This window comes from Mustela nigripes, chromosome 6, assembly GCF_022355385.1.
Source record: "Mustela nigripes isolate SB6536 chromosome 6, MUSNIG.SB6536, whole genome shotgun sequence".
Classification (NCBI taxonomy): Eukaryota; Metazoa; Chordata; class Mammalia; order Carnivora; family Mustelidae; genus Mustela; species Mustela nigripes.
This window is the reverse complement of record NC_081562.1, coordinates 80,325,254-80,345,596: the sequence shown is the minus strand read 5'-3', so window position 1 is coordinate 80,345,596 and position 20,343 is coordinate 80,325,254. Positions and strand designations below refer to the sequence as shown.

Genomic DNA, 20,343 nt, shown 5'->3' with positions numbered 1-20,343 from the left:
GATCAAGAATAAGGCCAGTGATTGAAAGGTAGCTAAATCAAGTGAATTCTAGAATATAGCTTACTTGCCATTTAAATTGGTAAAATTAAATCATGGGGAAAAGCACACTCTTTCCTTCCACCTACACATTTGGCCTTTGTTTATTATCCTCGAAATATCCATTTCCCGTTTTCCCACTATATAACCCTTAACCCAAAGTCTGATTTGGGCAGGGTGTTAGAATTTTTGCTTTTGTTCTATTCTGATAGTTATTTTTGTCCTTCTTTGCTTCCTAACCCCTTACTACTGCTAGATTTATGGTGTTTCGGGGCTGTTCTCTTTTTGGAAGAATAGGCTACTGACCTAAATTAAGACCCCCTAGGAGAAGCACTCTTTGGTCCTTTAGAAGCCCAAGGACATGATATATATAAAATGGGACAGGAGGGTTGCATATCTACTCTCGTGATCTCATTTCCTAAACTCTAATATTAGCTTTGCAAACAACTAAATTCCCAAACAATTAATGAGATTTAGTTAAAGGAAGTGGTTGTGTATAATTAATGAATTCGTGAATTATTTAAACACTCTGAAATTCTGATCCTTTTAAATAGCATTGGCTCATAAAAATTGGCTTTCTGTAGAGGAGGGAGAAATTTTGCCATCAAATTGTCCAAGCTGACTTCTGTTGTACATGGTACCTTGTATTATTCGTTAATAAGTTACTGCTGTAGCAAGAGCTGGTATTTTCTTTCGTTAGCTGATCAGCAAACCCGCTCCCATTTCAGGCACTTCGGCTCTGCTGCAGTGAAGTGAGCTGCCGTTTTACAAAAAGGGCCAAATATTTCTGTGAGACTCAATTTAGAGAAACTTTATAGGAGGGAAAATCAAAGGATAAGGCCAAATATAAAGAGAAATGTGCAGATCAAAGAGGTCCAATTCACTTGTTTTCAGGCTTTTCATCAAACAGTAAACTGGAGGAGAATTTACCAAAAAATTCAGCAAATCTTTAGAGTTTGTTATGCACAGCCAGGGCTGGGTGCTGAATAAGATCCGAAGACAAATAAGACACTGTCCCTATCTTCATATAGGAAAGATGACAAAAGTACATAACTAACTCGAGGAGAAAAGGAAAAATGTGTTTAGTGCTCTAATAGAGATTCAAGGATTATAGAAGAGGGAAAAATTAATTTTAGCAGCTAGTGCACAAGACTTTTATTATAACTATATTGTTAAGAACTGACTCCAAGTGAGTCCAGATTACTAAAAAACATCGTAGGCTGAAAAAGTGCAGCATGGCTGATTGGAATCTTTTAAGAATACCGAAACAATTTTAGATTTTATTTTTGCTTGACTCCACAGAATCTTAGCCTGCCTCTTGAATATATTTATTGTACTTTTTTAAAAATAGCTATAATAAAATATAAATATACATAATTACAGTTAATGGGATTTTTTCTCATCCAACAGCTTTGATTGGTATATCACTAACAAATAAGTATCATGTTGGCCCAGAATATAATAACTGCCACTGTACGTGGATGTTTAAGACCTCCCAGAGGAAATTGAGATATCGAAGAAGACCACATAAAAACCACTACTATATACAAATCTGCCTGTAATAGACAGCCTAAACAGTCGAAAAATCATGGATATCTGGTGTTTTCAAAGAGGATTTTAAAGAAATAATAAATCCCATTTCTCACCTAAGTGGATTATAGTGGTTTTCTTTTTGGTATCTGTAACTTTTAATTTTGTTTTGGATCATTTTTAAAGGTGCCGATACCAACTGGGAGGTTTAAAGTAGACGCCTACATTTCATCTGACAATGAAAAGGAAAAGCAAGGGAATGTTTAGAAGGGAAATATGATATATCCTTTCATTTTTTATACTCTAAAATATTTTTTATGTAGATTTGGATGATTCTACAAAGGTTTGCAGAAGTTGTTTTAAATCTCTGTAGAGGGACCAGCATTTTCTATCTCTGTCTTAATGACCAGTAAGTTGAGATTTTAATGTGTAATTTAGGACTTCGAGAGTTTTACTGGCTTCTTTCACTTACCCAGTTCTCAGTCTGTGTACCAGTTCTTGTCTTCTTGTTTCTTGTTAATTTTTTTTGAAGATCTTATGTGTTTATTTGTCAAAGAGAGAGAGAGCACATGCACAAGCAGGCAGAGGCGGAGAGAGAAACAGTCTCCCCGCCGAGCAAGGAGCCCGATGCCGGACTCAATCCCTGCACCCTGGGATCATGACCGAGCTGAAGGCAGCGGCTTAACCAACTGAGCCACCGAGGCGTCCCTCATGTTAATTGTTAAAGTGGGCAGGAAGTGAAGTGAAAATAATTCACATTAATTGCTTTTTCAGATTCTCTCACCATTATTGTGCTAGTGATGATGTAATTAGTGATGTTTAATATAGCCTTGGTAAAACATATATACCATGTGTGTGTGTTCACGCGTATGTGTATACGAAAGCATTAAGTTTCTTATGACATAACTCTGGATTTCTATGCCCCAAATTATTTACCAGCTTAGAGAGGAATTGTATCAACAAGTCTACATTTTCAAATACCTATGATAAATGCTTACTGAGTATATTACATGCATATTTTTAGGATAAGAATTTTGGAGGAAGATGGATATTAATTCATTCACATAGTCATTCATCCCATTGACTTTCCCTGAGTTCTAATTAATGTCCCCACCTATGGCTGAAGAAGCTGCACATGGGACAGTTCTGGGTGACATAATTCACATAAACTATGATATGAATGGTATTCCCTTGGATTATGCAAACAGCAGCGTATACCACACTCATAGTCAATATGCATTTGAAATTGGTTAATATTAATGATGAGGGAGCAGGATGCTGGCTGAGGACAAAGCAAAAGCTGGCGCCTTGTACCGCCCCCTTCATCCGCTCCCCTCCATATGTGTAGCATTCCTCAGGCACCCCTGACTGCCATAAAATGACAAATAGTTAACTTGCTGAGATCACAATCCTGCAAGACAGGAGTCTCTCTTGGTTTGCAAATGTCCTTGAGATTACAACAAAGAAGTTACCTTATCAATAGCCCAATTTCCAAAGACACAGAACTCAGTTCCTCAAGCCTAATGTCACTCTCCCCTCCATAAAAAAACCGAAGGAGGTGGAAGTAGAAGGAAAAGTAAATAATGTTAAATTTCTTCTAAACCTAAATCTCATTAACAAGGATGCTTGATAGCAGGAATGTAACATTCCACCAGGAGACTCTCAATTGTCTTTACTTGATAGTAACCAAGCCTTCAATATCCTGATAGTATTCTTTGCCCCAATAGCCCTTCTGACACCCCTTTGTCCTCACCTACCCAACTCCTGTGTATATAACCAACCACTCCTCACAACCCGGGGCAGCAGCTCTTCCTGCCCACGGGTCCTGTCCCCGTGCTTTAATAAACCACCATTTTGCACCAAAGATGTCTTAAGAATTCTTTCTTTAGTCGTCAGCTCCGAACCTCACCCCACCAAACCTGACTTAGGTTCTGGGACTTCATCAATTAATAGCTTCAGAGTAGTTGTGTATTCATTAGGGCATAGCTTCTTAGTCTCAAAAGTGAGAAGCCTATGTGAATGAATTAATATCCATCTTCCTCCAAAATTCTTATCCTAAAAATATGCATGTAATATACTCAGTAAGCATTTATCATAGGTATTTGAAAATGTAGACTTGTTGATACAATTCTTCTCTAAGCTGGTAAATAATTTGGGGCATAGAAATCCAGAGTTATGTCATAAGAAACTTAATGCTTTCATATACACATGCACGTGAACACACACACACACACCCCAAAGCTAGGAAAGAATGAAGCTTCTATGAGCAGGTGAGTGCAATTGAATTAAAGAAGAAATCAATACAGCAAAAACGATTATTCCTTTGTTGTTTTGTGGAGGAAATGATTTCTTTTACTTTATATTCTACTGGGGAGGAGTAAGCAGGCAGATATATTTCAGTTAGGGAATTCTAGAGATTTGTTTGTTTGTTTGTCTGTTTGTTTTTGCAGTATTGTTGTAGCCACAGGGTTATTGTCTCTGAGCCTTTGTCTCTAATACTTGCAGGGGCTGGCCTTGGTTAAAGTCTAGGCACGGGCCTTATGTGCTTTACCCCCTCTGTTTTGACACTTCATTTCTCAGAGCTCGGTTCCTTCATCTTGTCTTCTGCTTGCATATGGACCTTATTTTGATTAGCCACCTCATTTTTCTTTAAAGTGTATCTGCATTTTAAAAATGTCTCAATATTTCCTCTTCAGATTTATTTGCTCTCTGTTCCACTCTCTCGTGCTTTTCTAAGCACACTATCCATATAAACTCTTCATGGTTTAAAATGATTTACTATGATAGCCCCCTGTGCTGGGCACCTCTCTATCGCACGTCCATTCCCTCTCCTTCTCTGCCCTTTTCTCTGCCCCAGGAGCCTGCTGGATCACCCCGGTCTCCTTGCCAACCAGCTTTGGATAGGCTTTGCCAATGGGAGGCCCTATCAGGAAATTAGAAGGCAGGAGGAGAGAGACTTGGCCACGTTTTTTCCCTGCTCCTTCTCTGTGTTGCTCTGTGTTTCTGGCAGTAACTGTGTCTCTCCTGATTATGGTTCCCTCTAGGCACTGCTTCCCCATAACCCAGACTCATATGGGGCTCCAGTAAAACCATTTCCTGTCCTTGTTCCTTAGCCCTTTGATGCTGATGACTTCCCACTATGGTGCTGATGAGCCAGAGCCTGGGTCTTTCTCCAGCCTGTTTGTTTCCTTTTGTCCCCTCAGGGAAGTTCACCACTCAGTCCCCTGTGTTTGCATATAACTAATGAATTTCACAAATGGAAGACTTCATTTTGGCTTTTATTGTAGTCAGTTGTGGATGAGTCTGACTGCCCCACTACATAGGGATGGCATATATCATGTCTCATTCGTCTCTAGATTTTACTTACCTAGCACACTACCTGGCATATAATAGGAGCCCAGAATACATACCTGTTAAATTAATATGACTTTTATTCTTTCAACTTATTCCTAAGTTCTAGGGACCTCCTAATGGTATTTTCAGGATTCCTTGTAGTATTTTTAGTGATGATTATAGATTTTCTAAGTTTCTTTATATTTTTTAAAAGATTTTATTTACTTATTTGAGAAAGAGCACGAGCACAAGCAGGGTCAGGGGCAGAGGGAGAAGCAAGCCTTCTGCTGAACAGGGAGTCCAATATGGGACTCGATCCGAGGACCCTGGGATCATGACCTGAGCCAAAGGCAGATGCTTAACCAACTGAGCCTTCCAGGTGCCAATTTCCAGTTCTAATTTCATAGAAAATTAGAAAAACAATTTTCTAAGTTTCTTAACATTTTCCACTTAAGAGCCTAGGGAAGATACATCCTGGTAGCCTTACTAGGTATTGGGGATAAGCCTCAGGATTATGGAAATCACAGCAACTGTTCAATAAAGAAACAAGACAAAAATCACTCACGTTGGGTTCTCCCTAAGCCAAGTTCACCCTATTTGTAATCATTGTTTGAAAGGAAATTAAGCAATTGTGATCTCATTCGCTTTTGTGCTTTCTCCCTCTGCCAAGCTCCATTTGGTGCCCTATTGTCCCACAAGTTGCCTATTTGAGTCTTTTGAATTAGGAGTTTAAAAGAGAAGCTCCATCTGCTCTGCCTGAATATTAAATTATCGTAAGACTTTGTATAAGGAGAACTTACCCTTGTGTTTATTACAGTTTCCTTTCCCTTCTCAGACTTGGAATATCAGGTTTTTTTCAATATACCCTTGGACTTGAAGAGGCTGCAGTTATCAAGTCATATAATAAAATAGCCTTTGATACCTTTGAATGGCAAGTGCTGTGGAGAAGTTAAGAAGTTTTATTTATTTGTATTATCTTATAAAATGTGGTACTTATTAAGTATCACTGAACACACAATGTATCAGAACTTGGTGTTTTGAGAACACTGGATTACTGAACCTCATAAGCGAGGTTTATGTAAAAATACATGTTGGACGGATATATTTTATAATCAATCATGTTCTCTAAGTAAATGCACATGCTATTTTAATTTATAATATGACAGATAGTATGCAACTGACACATCCATAGTTTCATTTTGAATATTGATAAGTACATAACCTGTACCCAGCTTTAAAGTAATGTAATTTATGCAAGTATGTTGTATTCTTTTCTGGCAAGCTCCAAAAATTTAAAATCAGTTCACCAGTGATATGTGTTCTGTAGTGAAATTTGTTTAATAAAAGCTGAGTAAAGAGATCATTGAAGGATGACATTTTAACAACATGCATGCTTTCCCTTATTTAAGTGTGTAGCTTTTAAATAATTGGTTAATTATTCAGTGAAGATATAAGTTGGTTTATGTTTTAAATATGAATATTTGTACAACTATGTATACGTTTAATAGTAATAAAAATTATGTCGTATTTTTGTTACCATTATTAGAAGGAACCTGGTACTTCTTTCAGTAATGATAAAAATAGTATTTATTAAAGCAAAGTACTCTAAGATAACTTGGTACTTTTGAAAGTTATGGGAATATGTGAATTCTGCAAAGGAAAAACTTTCTTCAAATTCACAGAAAGGAATTAGAGGAAAATGTACACATCCATTTTATAAAGTCTGTATGGTTAAAATTAAAAATTGGGTTTAGTAAACAAGGCTAACAAACTGCTTGAGTGTTTTCTTACCAGATAATCACTTCCACTGCTCATTTTCTAGATCCTAAGGAGCTCCAAAGCATCCACAAGATCGAGTGCCTTTTCAAAACAAACAAACAAACAAACAAACAAGCAAAATATAAAGTTGCAAAAACAAAAATTAGTTCAGAGTCTTCAAAAAGGCCACTAAACCAGAGGGAGACTTTGAAGGTTAAGTTTCTTAGGCTGGGGGTAGTAGCTATCTCTGGTTAGGTGATGAGTCAGCACGGGGAGTGTGAACCATTCACTTCAAAACAAGCAATTTCTGTTGGCAAAATGTTTATGTCAATTGAAACTTTTGAAAGTCTCAAAAATTATTTGATGATTTCTATGTATTTTCACTAATTAAAAATGTTTTCCTATCAAACCTGAAGTTCTATTTTAAAATTTTAATTGGTGATGGAAACAGGCCCAGATTAAGATTTTTTCAGCATCCTAAGTAGGGTACCCTAATCCACATGTATTTACAAGTTACATAGCGCTAACATTTTCATGTATGTACTGAAGTGAAAATAGCTTCTTTTGAATTGAAAATTCTGTAATGGTATGTAAAAAAATGCACTTTTTTCATATTTGTGTTGCTTTGATTGGTAGCTGCTCCAGGCACCTGCTTAATATGCCCTAAATGCAATGTCATCTAGTAGGCAAATCATCTGAAAGACTGCTCATTGGCACAACTTTTTTAGAGTCCATTTGTGACTTCTCATTGTCCTCACCCTTTTTATACCTTATTTTACTCCCAGACCTTAATGGGCCTAACAATAACTGGATCCTATATGTGCCTTATGTTAGACTGAATTTAGGTTTATGGCTAATCAGACACTTTGAAAAGACCATGCAAAATGAATCTGAACACCTCCCAACAATTTTTCCTAAAGGAAAATTGAAAATACATTTATATGTATTTTTTTATTCCACAGCAATATGCCAGTTTCAAGGACGGACCTACTTTGAAGGAGAGAGAAATACAGTTTATTCTTCCTCTGGAGTATGTGTTCTCTATGAGTGCAAGGTAAGGAAACTCTTCACGGGTCATTCAGAATTCTTTATTATGTAAACAGTAACTATGTCTTTAAAAGTCACACTTGTAATACCTTTAAAACATTTAAGGCAAAGAGAAATTAGAAGATATTAATTATAATTCAAAAAGAAATTCCCATTACTGTTTTTAAATATGTAAATTAATGGCTGTAATTTCCCCAATAAATAAAATACTGTTTTGTCCAATTAAAGTTTTATGAAGTTGTCTTATTTTTCCAAACTTAAACTAACTCCTGTGAAGAAAATTTAGGTAAAGTTAGACTCAGCCTGTTGTTACTTAACTGTTTTCTGCCCATGTGACAAATATCATTCAGTTCAGTGGAAAATCATAAAAGTGACCTAATAAAAAATAGGTGTTGGATGGAGATGAGACTGATACTATTATTAATCCCTTTGGTAAGAATATTTTAAATGATTTGAAGGGAAATTCTTTATAAATTTACTGCGGTCTACTTAAGTATGCTTCAGAAGCAGAGGTGAGTGCTTTTATCTCTACTGCTTGACCTGCTAAATGAAAAAGTAAATATGTTTCATAAAACTTTTCATTTTTGCCCTTTATGAACTATATTTCTTAACCATAATGTGATATTGCAAGCCATATTCTATCCGAGGGAAACTCTGCATATAAGGTTTCTGCTTTAGAGTTCCCTTTACATTTGATCCTTTTCTCTATAAATGGTTTTTGTGGATGATTTAGTGTGCATAGATTATGTAGAAAAGGAAGATGCTGCCAGCAAGACCCATAAATTGTGAGCATTTATATGATTATTCAGTATTAGGGAAAGGAAAATCCTAAGAATTTTGCCACAATAAATTGGAAGAAGCCAGCTCTACACTTCATGCATCGTAGGTTGGAAGTCCTTTGGGATAAGCAAGGAGGAAATGTCAGAGAGACAAGACTGTGACAGATTTGGTTTCTAGAATATGAGAGGTCTGATGTCTTCATGCCTATTATAAAATATTCAAGCTGCTTCTTCAGGCTTTAAGTCAGCTCTCCTATAGTGCAGGTCACCGTCTTAAAGACAAGGGAGTGAGGTACAGGGACATTAACATGAATTCCCGAACCTGTATTTTAGGATGGATTGTCCCCTGCCAGCACCCTATACCACCACTGTTTTGAGTGAAGTAGGTCCCACTATAAATGTAAGGATTGAAAGACCTAGAGTGAGGTCTAGTAACTCCAAATTAAGAAAAGGGAATCAGAGGAAAGTTACTTCAAGGAAGGTGGAAAACTTTTGTCAGCTGGTTTCTAACTTTGAAATACCAGTTCTAACTTTAAATATCTTGAGGGCATTTGGAATTTCCCAATGGATATGTGTATGTATGTGTTGTGTGGTGTGTGTGTGTATGTGTGTGTGTGTATTCTTTTCATCTGACCAGTGTGTGTCGTAACACTGATAATTATAGCTTAGAAATTTATTGGAACAGTTGCCTACTTGATTGTAAGATAGCTATGAAATGATTTCATTTTTAAATGGGTTATGGGGCACCTGGGTGGCTCAGTTGTTAAGCATTTGCCTGCCTTCAGCTCAGGTCATGATCCCAGGGTCTAGGGGATCGAGGCCTGCCTCAGACACCTGCTCTGCAGGAAGCCTGTGTCTGCCTCTCCCACTACCCACTGCTTGTGTTCCCTCTCTTGTTCTTTCTCTCTCTGTTCTTGACGTTAAGAACTTTAATTGTTTTGGGGCACCTGGGTGGCTCAGTGGGTTAAAGCCTCTCCCTTCAGCTCAGGTCATGATTCCAGGGTCCTGGGGTTGAGCCCCACATGCATCGGGCTCTCTGCTCAGCAGGGAGCCTGCTTCCTCCTCTCTCTCTGCCTGCCTCTCTGCCTGCTTGTAATCTCTATCTATCAAATAAATAAATAAAATCTTAAAAAAAAAAAAAGAACTTTCATTGTTTCACTTCCCTTCAGGCCCCATAGTTTCTGTATTTATACCTTTACATAACTGACAGCTCTCTTAAGCTTTTATTTCCTGGGCTGTGGACACTAGTCCTTCATTGTTCCTTTATTTTCACTTTTGTGGCCTTGAAAGTTTGTCCTGGGGGTATATGACTTCAATAGTGAAAACATCCCCCACCTTCTGAAGATAAGATGACCAGAATGGATAGTATTGTCAAACCAAAGGAAAGCTAGCATTTGACTCCACTGTAGCCATGCCTCCTACCACTCATTTTTCTTTAGGTGTACTTGACATACACTGTTATACTAGTTCCACGTGTACAACCTAGTGATTAGACAATTACATACATTATGGAAGGCTCACCATGACAAGTGTAGTTATCATCTGTCACCATACGATGTTACTACAAGTTTATTGATGTTTTCCCTATGCTGTATTTTTCACCCTTTTAACTTATTTAGTTTGTAAATGGAAATTTGTACCTCTTAATCTCCTTTACCTATTTTACCCATCCCCTCCCCTTTCTGGCAACCACCAGTTTGTTTTCTGTATTTATGAGTCTATTTCTGTTTTTGTTTCTTTCGTTTTTCAGATGCACATGTAAGTGAAACTATGTGGTACTTGTCTGTTTCGGTCTGACATTTCACTCAGTATTATATATCCACCCGTGTTGTCACAAATGGCAACATTTCATTTCTTTTTTATGGCTAAGTAATATTTCATTGTCTGTTTGTCTGTCTCACATCTTCCTTATCCATTCATCTCTCAATGGACACTTAGTTTGCTTCCATACTTGGCTATTGTAAGTAATGCTTCAGTAAGCATCAGGGTGCCTGTGTCCTTTTGTTAGTGTTTGGGATTTGTTTGTTTGTTTGTTTGTTTTTGAGAAAAAACCCAGAAGTAAAATTACAGGATTGTATGGTCCTGCCACTTTTTTTTTTTTCAAGATTTTATTTATTTATTTAACAGACAGAGATCCCAAGTAGGCAGAGAGGCAGGCAGAGAGAGAGGAGGAAGCAGGCTCCCCGCCGAGCAGAGAGCCCAGTGCGGGGCTTGATCCCAGGACCCCGGAAGCATGACCTGAGCTGAAGGCAGAGGCTTTTTACCCACTGAGCCACCCAGGCGGCCCCTGCCACTTTCTTGATAGGATCATCTTCAAACCATTATATTCTCTTTCCTGTAGATACTCCAGGAAGATGGAAATGTTGAAATGAGTACTTCTTCCATAAAAGTAGTCCTTAATAGGAAAGAAACCTAAAAATTTAAGCTTTTGAGTGGTGTTAAAATGGAAGCCTACAAGTTCCAACATTTTATTACTTATATGCTGCTCTAGTTAATGATCCTTGTTCTTAAGAAATAGGAGGTTAACAGTATAGAAGCCAACCAATCTGCCTTCATTTCCTTTTGGGTTTTGGGAGAGATCCCCAATATTCCTTATCAGAATCACCTGTCAGAATCTCTTCATAATAGTCTAGAAAATTTTGAAATGAGAATGTTTTAAAAGGCTCTGTTTTTATCTATTGTTTTTTTCAAAGTGAGCCATTGATCTAATTCAAGCTGTATTTGTGCCACAGTTGTCATCTTGATATACAAATACATTATAAAACTAAAAGAATTTTTCAGGATTCCCTCATTGTTGGGCAAATTATTTATATGGCTGCAATGTGTTACGCTCCAATCCCTGCTGGTCCATTATAAAGACTTTTCAGTTATGATCTAGTGTCATTTTGTGAATGAGCCTATGACCTATGCAAAGGATCTCAGGAGAAAATTATTCTCTTGTGGACCAAGAACCTTCCCAGATGCTGGATCTAGGAACTTCTTAGTGGACCCTAATTCAGAGGTTTGAAAGATTTACTTTCTGTTGTCTAATAGGACCAAACCATGAAGCTGGTTGAAAGTTCAGGCTGTCCGGCTTTGGAATGTCCAGAATCTCATCAGATTACCTTGTCTCATAGCTGTTGCAAAGTGTGTAAAGGTAAGACTTTTTGGTAAAGTAAGACTTATGTGCGTGAGTCATTGTTGGAGTCTAGTTTAACTGACACGAAATAAAAATTTTTATAAGCAAGTTATTTCCAAAGAATAACAGTATTTTCTTAAATGCTTACCTATGTGGGTAGCTAGTCACAGAATGTTTATTATAGTTTTTGAATTAAAATCAAGATGTTTCCATCCATTTTTGCTATGTATGTCAGGCCCTGGGTCTGTAAATTTCTCTCTTTGTGCTCATTCTGAGTCAGCATGACTCTGCTGAAGAAATTAACAACAGCAGTGCTGAGTTATCTTATTGGTTTCTTTTTCCTTTTGTGTGTGTGTATGTGTGTGTGTGTATGTGACTTTCATTCCTCTTTTGTTTGTTTTGAAATTGACTTTGTATAAATATTTTTTTAATTTTTTATTTTTTATAAACATGTATTTTTATCCCCAGGTGTACAGGTCTGTGAATCAGCACTCACCAAAGCACATACCCTCCCCAATGTCCATAACCCCACCCCCCCTTCTCCCAACCCCTCTCCCCCCAGCAACCCTCAGTTTGTTTTGTAAGATTAAGAGTCTCTTATGGTTTGTCTCCCTCCCAATCCCATCTTGTTTCATTGATTCTTCTCCTACCCACTTAAGCCCCCATATTGCATCACCACTTTCTCATATCAGGGAGATCATATGATAGTTGTCTTTCTCGGCTTGACTTATTTCGCTAAGCATGATACGCTCTAGTTCCATCCATGTTGTCGCAAATGGCAAGATGGAATACTATGTAGCCATCAAAAGAAATGACTTCGTATAAATTTTATTTTGATTTTCAGATCCCTCTCTTCTCAATTCCACTCTCTTTTACTCATAGGCTTCTGTACTCCTGAGAAGACTGAGGCCATCAGCTATGCATCCCTCATTCTGTGTTTCCTCTGTGATGATAGGCCCAAGACTAATAAGTAGAAGGGACTTAGAATTTTTGTTCAATATAGGAAAACAGTAAAATTTGAGACATTCACAAATGCAGTGGGTTGCCTCAGGAGGCAGTGAATTTCCCACCACTGGAGTTAGTTCTAAAACTTTGTATTTTATTATAGATTGAAACATTAAACCGAAGGATTAATTATGTGGAACTCTTTTAGATCCCTACCCATCACAGGACTATATGTGCCTTTCTGTACATGTCTTCCTAGATTTGTGATGGGGTTATGTCTCTGTAACCCCATAAGCTGAAAATGTCGTTAAGTCAAAAATGCATTTAAGGGGCGCCTGGGTGGCTCTGGGGCGCCTGGGTGGCTCAGTGGGTTAAAGGCTCTGCCTTCGGCTCAGGTCATGATCGCAGGGTCCTGGGATTGAGCCCTGCATCAGGCTGTCTACTTAGTATGGAACCTGCTTCCCTTCCTCTCTTTCTGCCTGCCTCTCTGCCTACCTGTGATCTCTGCCTGTCAAATAAATAAATAACAACTTTAAATAAAAATGCATTTAATACATCTAACCTATCAAACATCATGGCTTATCCTAGTCTACCATCAGTGTCCTCAGAACACTTGTAGGCATACCTTATTTTATTATGCTTTGCTTTTTTGTGCTTTGTAGATACTGTGTTTTTACAGATTGAAAATTCACGGCAACCCTGTGTTAAGCGAGTCCATTGGCTCCATTTTCCAACAGCATCTGCTCTTTCATGTCTGTGTTTAGAAAACCTCACAATATTTCAAAATTTGTCATTATTGTTACAATGGGGTTACAGTCTATTTTTACAGTGATCTGTGATCAGTGATTACAACTCACTGAAAGCTCAGCTGATGGCTAGTACTTTTTACCAAGCAAGGCATTCTTAAATTTAGGTGTGAGCATTTTTTAAACATAATTATATTGTGTAATTAATTGACTACAATATAGTTTTAGACTATAGGCTACAACATAACTTTTATATGCACTAGGAAACCAAAAATTTATTTGACTTTTTTTAATTGCAATTTTTGCTCTATTGTGGTGCCTAGAACTAAACATGCAATATCTCTGAGGTCTGCCTGTATATGAGTTTACACTTGGGCAAAGTCCTCTAGCACCAAACCTATTTTATAATAAGTTGTTGACTATCTCATGCAATTTATGGGATGCTGTAATGAGAGTGAACAACAGAATGGGTTGTGTGGGTACAGAGTGGTTGTAAGTGTACGAATTGTTTACCCTCTGGGAGCTGTGGTTCACTGCCCCTGCCCAGCCTCAGGAGAGAGGCTTATACTACCTATCATTAGTCCGAGAAGAGATTCAAATTCGAAGTACAGTTTTCTATGGAATGCCTAGAGCTTTTGTTTGTTGTTAAGGTGAAAAATTGTAAGTCAAATCATCTTAAGTCAGGACTTGTCAGTATTCTATTGAAATTATTGTTTGTGACTCGGTCTCCTTTATTGGACTTGGCACCTTGGGAGCAGGGTTAGATCTTTATAGTCATCTCAATATCTTTAACACCTCCTGTTTCACCTGAGATGTCATAGATGCTCGTAACTGATGTAGTTGGTTCTATGTAACAAAGCCCTAAATGAGCTACTAACACTTGTTTGAATAATGGCTTTAGGGAGGTGCAGAGGAGAGCTTAAATGGGGGGGGGGGGATAAGAAAAAGAAACTTCATAAAAGATAGAACATTCTACTTAATTCTAGTCTATGAAAAGTAAACGTAAGTTCTCCCCTCCCATTTTTAACAGGATGGTGCAGTTTTGTTTTGTTCTTTTTCACTTTCTTCCATCCATTCAATTAAGAGTTTTAAAATCCCAGTTCTGTGAAAGGTACTTTGGGAATTTCAAAGTTGTTAAGACTTGGCCTGCCCTTCAAGGAGCTTTCAAAGGAAAGGAACTAAGGAATATTGCTAAAAAGGATTATATCAAATAGACTGATACAAAGGCCATCTTAGTTTTCATGTTCACCGTGCCCGAGCCAGTGCCTTGTATAGAGCATGTGTGGAATTGGATATGAATCAAGAATGCGCATTCCATTTATTTGATTTGGGAACTGCACTCAGTCTGCAGCTTAGCTAGTGTTCCTTTGGCAACCAAAGTTTGGCTAAACCAGTGCTTCTCAAGTTTAAATGTGCATACTGATAACCTAGGGATCTTATTAAAATGTAGATCCTAAGTCAGTAGGTCTGGGGTCCAGCCAGAAACCCTGCATGTCTGATAAGCTTCGTGGTGATGCTGATGCTACTGGCTAGTGGGACCACTCTTTGATTTGTTAGCTATTGCTGCGTGACACTCTGTCACAAAGCTCAGTGGTTATTTATTTATGTTTTTAAGATTTTGTTTATTTATTTAAAAGGGAACATAAGCAGGGGGGGTAGGAGAGGGCTGAGCAAGGAGCCCAATGCAGGGCTCAATCCCAGGACCCTGGGATCAAGACCTGAGCCAAAGTCAGATGCTTAATGACTGAGCCACCCAGGTGCTGCAAGCTCAGTGGTTTAAAACAGCAGTTTCATTATATATTGCAATATTGTGTGTCAGGAATTTAGACAGGTGATTCTTCTGCTCCACACAGTGGTAAGTGGGGTTACTCAGTTGGACTGGGCTAGAAGTTTCAAGATGGCCTCATAAGCTAGGCATCTCAGTAGGGGTGACAAGAAGGTGGAATACATCTGAAACTCTCTACCCTGCACAGAATCTCAGGACTTCTCCCTGTGACCTGTCCATGAGGTTGGTGATCAGACTCCTTAAATGGTGGTTGGGGGCTCTTAAAGACCAGGCCTGGAACTGATGCAGCATCACTTTTCCCAGATTGCTCTGGTCAAAAGAGTTGTGAACAAGCCTACATTTGAGAGGAATGGGAGGAATAGACCCCAATGTGATAGAAGTGTTGAAAATTTGTGGCTATCTTTAATCCCCTGGAAGTGTTCAGGAACTACTTAGAGATTAGCAAGGTGAATATCATAGAAACGACACAAGGTTGGCCAATCAAGATTTGAGTAAGTAGCTGAGAGAGAGCCCTTCAGATATCAAGAGAAGCCTTGATAACATCCATTTATTTTTAAAAGAGCCTTGATATATTTAAAAAAAAAAAAAAGTAAGCTAAGAAATGAAAAAGCTAGCTACAAAAATTGTCTTATATTTAAATTGTTTGTAGTTTCAAGAATTAATGTGTTTACAGATCACACTCAGAATATAGTGATGACATATACTGTCACCTATAATCCCCCGCCCTGAGATTCTGGTAGAATTGCTAGGAGATGGAGCCATGGTAGCCCCATTAACAAACAAAATGAACAAACAAAAAACTCTCTGTAGAGTTTTTACACAGGCCAGATTGAGAACTACCAGCTTAGATAATACTGGAACTGAAATTGGACAAATTGTTCTTGAAACATTTAGCACCATTTATAATCAAGACTGCTTTACTTCTGATTTCAAATATCTAGAATAAACAAATGAGTTTCCTGGCATTCTGGTGTTTAAACTAAAAAAAGTCAAGTTCTTGAGGCTTCAATTTTGAGTTAACACCTACATCTATGTTGTGACAAATGCATTTGTAATATAATTGGCCTCCAGTTTTCAGGCCTGTCTGCGTAATGCTAAGGATGATATGTTCGTATCTGAAAAAGTAAGTTCTTCAAAAACAGTTATTAAATATTCCCTGAGGGCAGAGTGTGAGAAGAAAGTGTTGACTTTTCCACCAGAGGTTCAACCTGTGCTGGAAACGAAGCTGTGCAATGAAATAAGGCCCCAAATCTCTAGGCACCAAATCTAATCCAACCAAGACTATTTTCTAGGTAATCTGCAGCTGTCTATCTTTTGTCATAGTACCTCAGAAGCAGTGTAGCAGGAATGTGCTTTGTTCATGTTTGAGAGCCCCTTCAAGGAAGCTTATAACAAATTACAACATGACAGAGACTCAGTGATACAGTGAGGACTCTGACTTAGAAAGATACAGAAATTATATGATAGAGTTTTCATATCTGTAGCCCTTCCCTTGTCCTCATCCATGCAACTTCTTTCTCTGCTTATAATACCAGTAAGTCCTATTCGGGGTTGCCCTGCATTAATTTATTTTTCTAAAATATTTTATTTATTTATTTGAGAGAGAGAAAGCGAGATAGCGAGAGAGAAAGCATGACCAGTAGGGAGAGGGAGAAGCAGACTCCTCGCTGAGCAGAAGGCAAACGCTTAACTGACTGAGCCATCTAGGCGCCCGTGCCCCACTTTAATTTAGCATCGATTTCATCCAGTCCTATAATTATAAGTATAATTATAATTGACACCTATATGTAGAATGTTCAGTGGGTATGATTGTTTTCTCTCAACTTCTGGATAATCCATAGTTTTCCACATTATTCATTAATACCTTCATGATTTTGGTTATTTGTGTATTACTTACAACATTATTTAATTTTTTATATCACTGTTCGTTGCTCATTTTTAAAAAGACTTAGTTTCATTCCAAATAATGCTAGCCACAAAATAATGGCATTGTTTGTTAGATTCATCATTTTTATTTTTATTTTTTATTTTTTCTAAGATTTTATTCATTTAACAGGAGAGACACAGAGAAGGAACACAAACAGGGGGAGTGGGAGAGGAAGAAGCAGGCTTCCCTCTGAGCAGGGAGCCCAATGCAGGACTCGATCCCGGGACTCTGGGATTATGACCTGAGCCAAAGAGTGATGCTTAGTGACTGAGCCACCCAGGTGCTCCAGATTCATAATTTTTAATACACATTAAAAGAAATCCATTGCTATGAGTACTTTTTAAAAAAATGTACATCCATGCACATGAACCATAATTTGGGAAAAGTCAGGATTATCCATCATCCTGTGAATAATACCTAAATAAGTTAGTATTCTTTTAGGTGCAGGTCATAAAACACCCAATCCAACTGATGTAAGCAACAAATGGAACATATGGCTCCTATAAGCAGCTTCATGCAGTTGTCAAATCCTGCCCCTTTGCCTAGATGGATCTCAGTTTACCTTCTCAGAGGTGGCTTTATTCTCAGGCTCTGCATATTTTCAACTAGACTTCTGATATTCTTATGCTCGCATCATTATGATACTCAGGTAGGTGAAAAAAAAGTTCAGTATTCCTTAGGAGTTAAACAAAAGTCCCATATTGAATTTTAATCATCTTCATTGGCCTGAACTGGATCATGTGCCCAGACTTGAAAAAATTCTTATGTCCAAGCCAATGGGATGCATTGATTATCCTCTGGGGCAGAGTGTATCTTCCTCTAAAGACATGGGCTAACAGTAGGGGTGAATGGTTCATCTGGACTATGACTAGGTTGTTCCCCCCCCCCCACAACAAAAATGAGGAATAGATGCTTGTGGGCAAAAACAAACAAATATTTACCTCAAACTTATTTATTCTCTTTTCTCCTGATTATTCTTTTTAAGATTTTGTTTATTTATTTATGAGAGGGAGAGGGAGAGAGAGAGCATGAGTAGGGGGAGAAGCAGAGGAAGAAGGAGAAGACCCCATGCTGAGTGTGAAGCCCCATGCAGGCCTTGCTCTCAGGACCCTGAGATCATGACCTGAGCCAAAATCAAGAGTCAAAAACTTAACCAAGTGAACTATTCAGGTACCCCTTCTTCTCCTGATTATTAGGTATAACCTTTATGCATAATGTTCTTACTCATAATCTTTTGTAGCCACCTTTTTCTATTCACCTAGTTGTACAGATATGCATATTAATATTTTATGGAAAGATCTATACTTAACAAGAGACACAGAACTTCATGTAAATTTGAAAAGCTTATAAAAAGAATAGAAGACTTGGTATTCTTGCAGTTAAAGTCCAAAGTGAGAAACAGAGGCTAGATTGCATTAGATTGCATTAGATTAGATTCATCTGTCTATAACAACCACTTGACTTTTCTTCTGTGATAGGGGCCTCAACATGTTTGGTTTATGGCTTATTGGTAATACTCTGATTGCTTTAATTATTAACAAATACTATGCTATTCTGCTTTTACATAGATGATCGTATTTGGGTTTTTTTTGTTTTTTTTTTTGTTTTTTAGATGATCATATTTGAACTTTACATTTTGGTGAGGCAGATATTACCTTGATTTTACGGATGAGAAAACCTAAAGGTTTAGAAGGGTTAATTAACTTACGCAACTAATAATTTACACAGCCAGTAAGTAAAGAGAGATTGAATGTAAATGCAGATCTTTCAACTTCAAAAACAAAGCACCTATGACTAGAAATGCAAGTATGAAGGTAATAGTGCTATCCAACTCATACTCTGCCTTTTTGAAGTTATTACCGATAGACTGGAAACAGCCCACTTTAATCAAGTTGGAATTTTTTCCCTGTCAATCATTAGTCTTTGGACACTGGCATTTTGTATCCAAGCAGTAAAACAACAAATAGAGTCAGTCAACTTATTTTTTGAGAAAATAAATCAAAATAGCTATCTGACATTGTTTAAAGTAAATTAGAATTTGATTGACAACATTTTTAGCTTTCAAGTCTCTGGGTTGATTAAAAAAAAAATCTGATAAAAAGTAAAATGCTCAGGATGCCTGGGTGGCTCAGTTGGTTAAGCAGGTGCCTTCGGCTCAGGTCATGATCCCAGCGTCCTGGGATCAAGTCCCACATCGGGCTCCTTGCTCGGCAGGGAGCCTGCTTCTCCCTCTGCCTCGCCTGCCATTCTGTCTGCCTGTGCTCGCTCTCTCCCCCCCCCCTCTGATAAATAAATAAAATCTTTAAAAAATAAAAAAAGTAAAACGCTCCCTCACTGAACCTAAAACAGTAAAAGTAGGATCACATCGTTATCTTATAGTTGGAAAATTCTCGTGGGTATTTGATACTGTATGGTGAATGTGTGCCTGATATTTGATGCTGAGAAAAGAGGTCTGAACATTACTTAGGCAGAACCCGAAAGGTTCATACAGAGGTGTAATGTATGCCTTCGATGGCATAGTTTGGGTGAAGTCTCAAAAATGAGAAAAGAGAAAATGCAGCAAAGTGAAACATTGAAAGATGGTTTTGAAAAATAAAAACTTATGAAAGAAAAATAAAAATGCATTAGGACAGTACCTGGCCTTAGTCATAGCTCTCTGAGAGTTGTTTGAAACATGGCAGGCGCAATTATACAGAGATTTAGTGCTGTGTTAGAACACGATCTTTTGATTCTTTTGATTCTGTGTGTATCTTAAGGAGTGGTCCAGTTTTTATAGTAACTTTGTTTTAGTTTTAGAATAAATGTGAAATGATTTTTTGGAGACTTTTCATATAAGTTGGTGAGGTCCTGAACTATTGGGGTAGAAAATGAAGATGACTTTTTCACTAAAATGATACAAAGACAATGGAATATATTTTAAGAAATATGGTCTCAACTTAGCTACTTAAAGAAGAAAGGAAGAAAAGGACTTTGGAGAAAACATTTTTAACTTTTCCTCTTTTTATTTTTTTTTTTAAGATTTTATTTATTTATTTGACAGACAGAGATCACAAGTAGGCAGAGAGGCAGGCAGAGAGAGAGGGGGAAGCAGGCTCTCTACTGAGCAGAAAGCCAGACGTGGGGCTCGATCCCAGGACCCTGGGATCATGACCTGAGCTGAAGGCAGAGGCTTTAACCCACTGAGCCACCCAGGTGCCCCAACTTTTCCTCTTCTTAAGAATGAGTCTTTTACTTATTTGACCTTACATGTGAGAAAGTAGACTGTGAAGAATCGTGTTAAGAAAACTGAGTCGCTGGGGCACCTGGGTGGCTCAGTGGGTTAAAGCCTCTGCCTTCAG

At 37.9% G+C, this 20,343-nt stretch overlaps 1 protein-coding gene across 5 annotated transcripts in view; it reads left to right on the top strand.

The window, feature by feature from the left end:
• Positions 1-20,343, top strand: part of NELL2 (neural EGFL like 2) — a 400,918-nt gene that overhangs the window by 198,489 nt on the left and 182,086 nt on the right. For all 5 annotated transcript variants that reach the window (XM_059402952.1, XM_059402949.1, XM_059402951.1 and 2 more), the window contains exons 11-12: positions 7,620-7,711; positions 11,517-11,619. In XM_059402952.1, the coding sequence (XP_059258935.1) occupies positions 7,620-7,711; positions 11,517-11,619 (195 nt within the window). The remainder of the gene's footprint in view (positions 1-7,619; positions 7,712-11,516; positions 11,620-20,343) is intronic.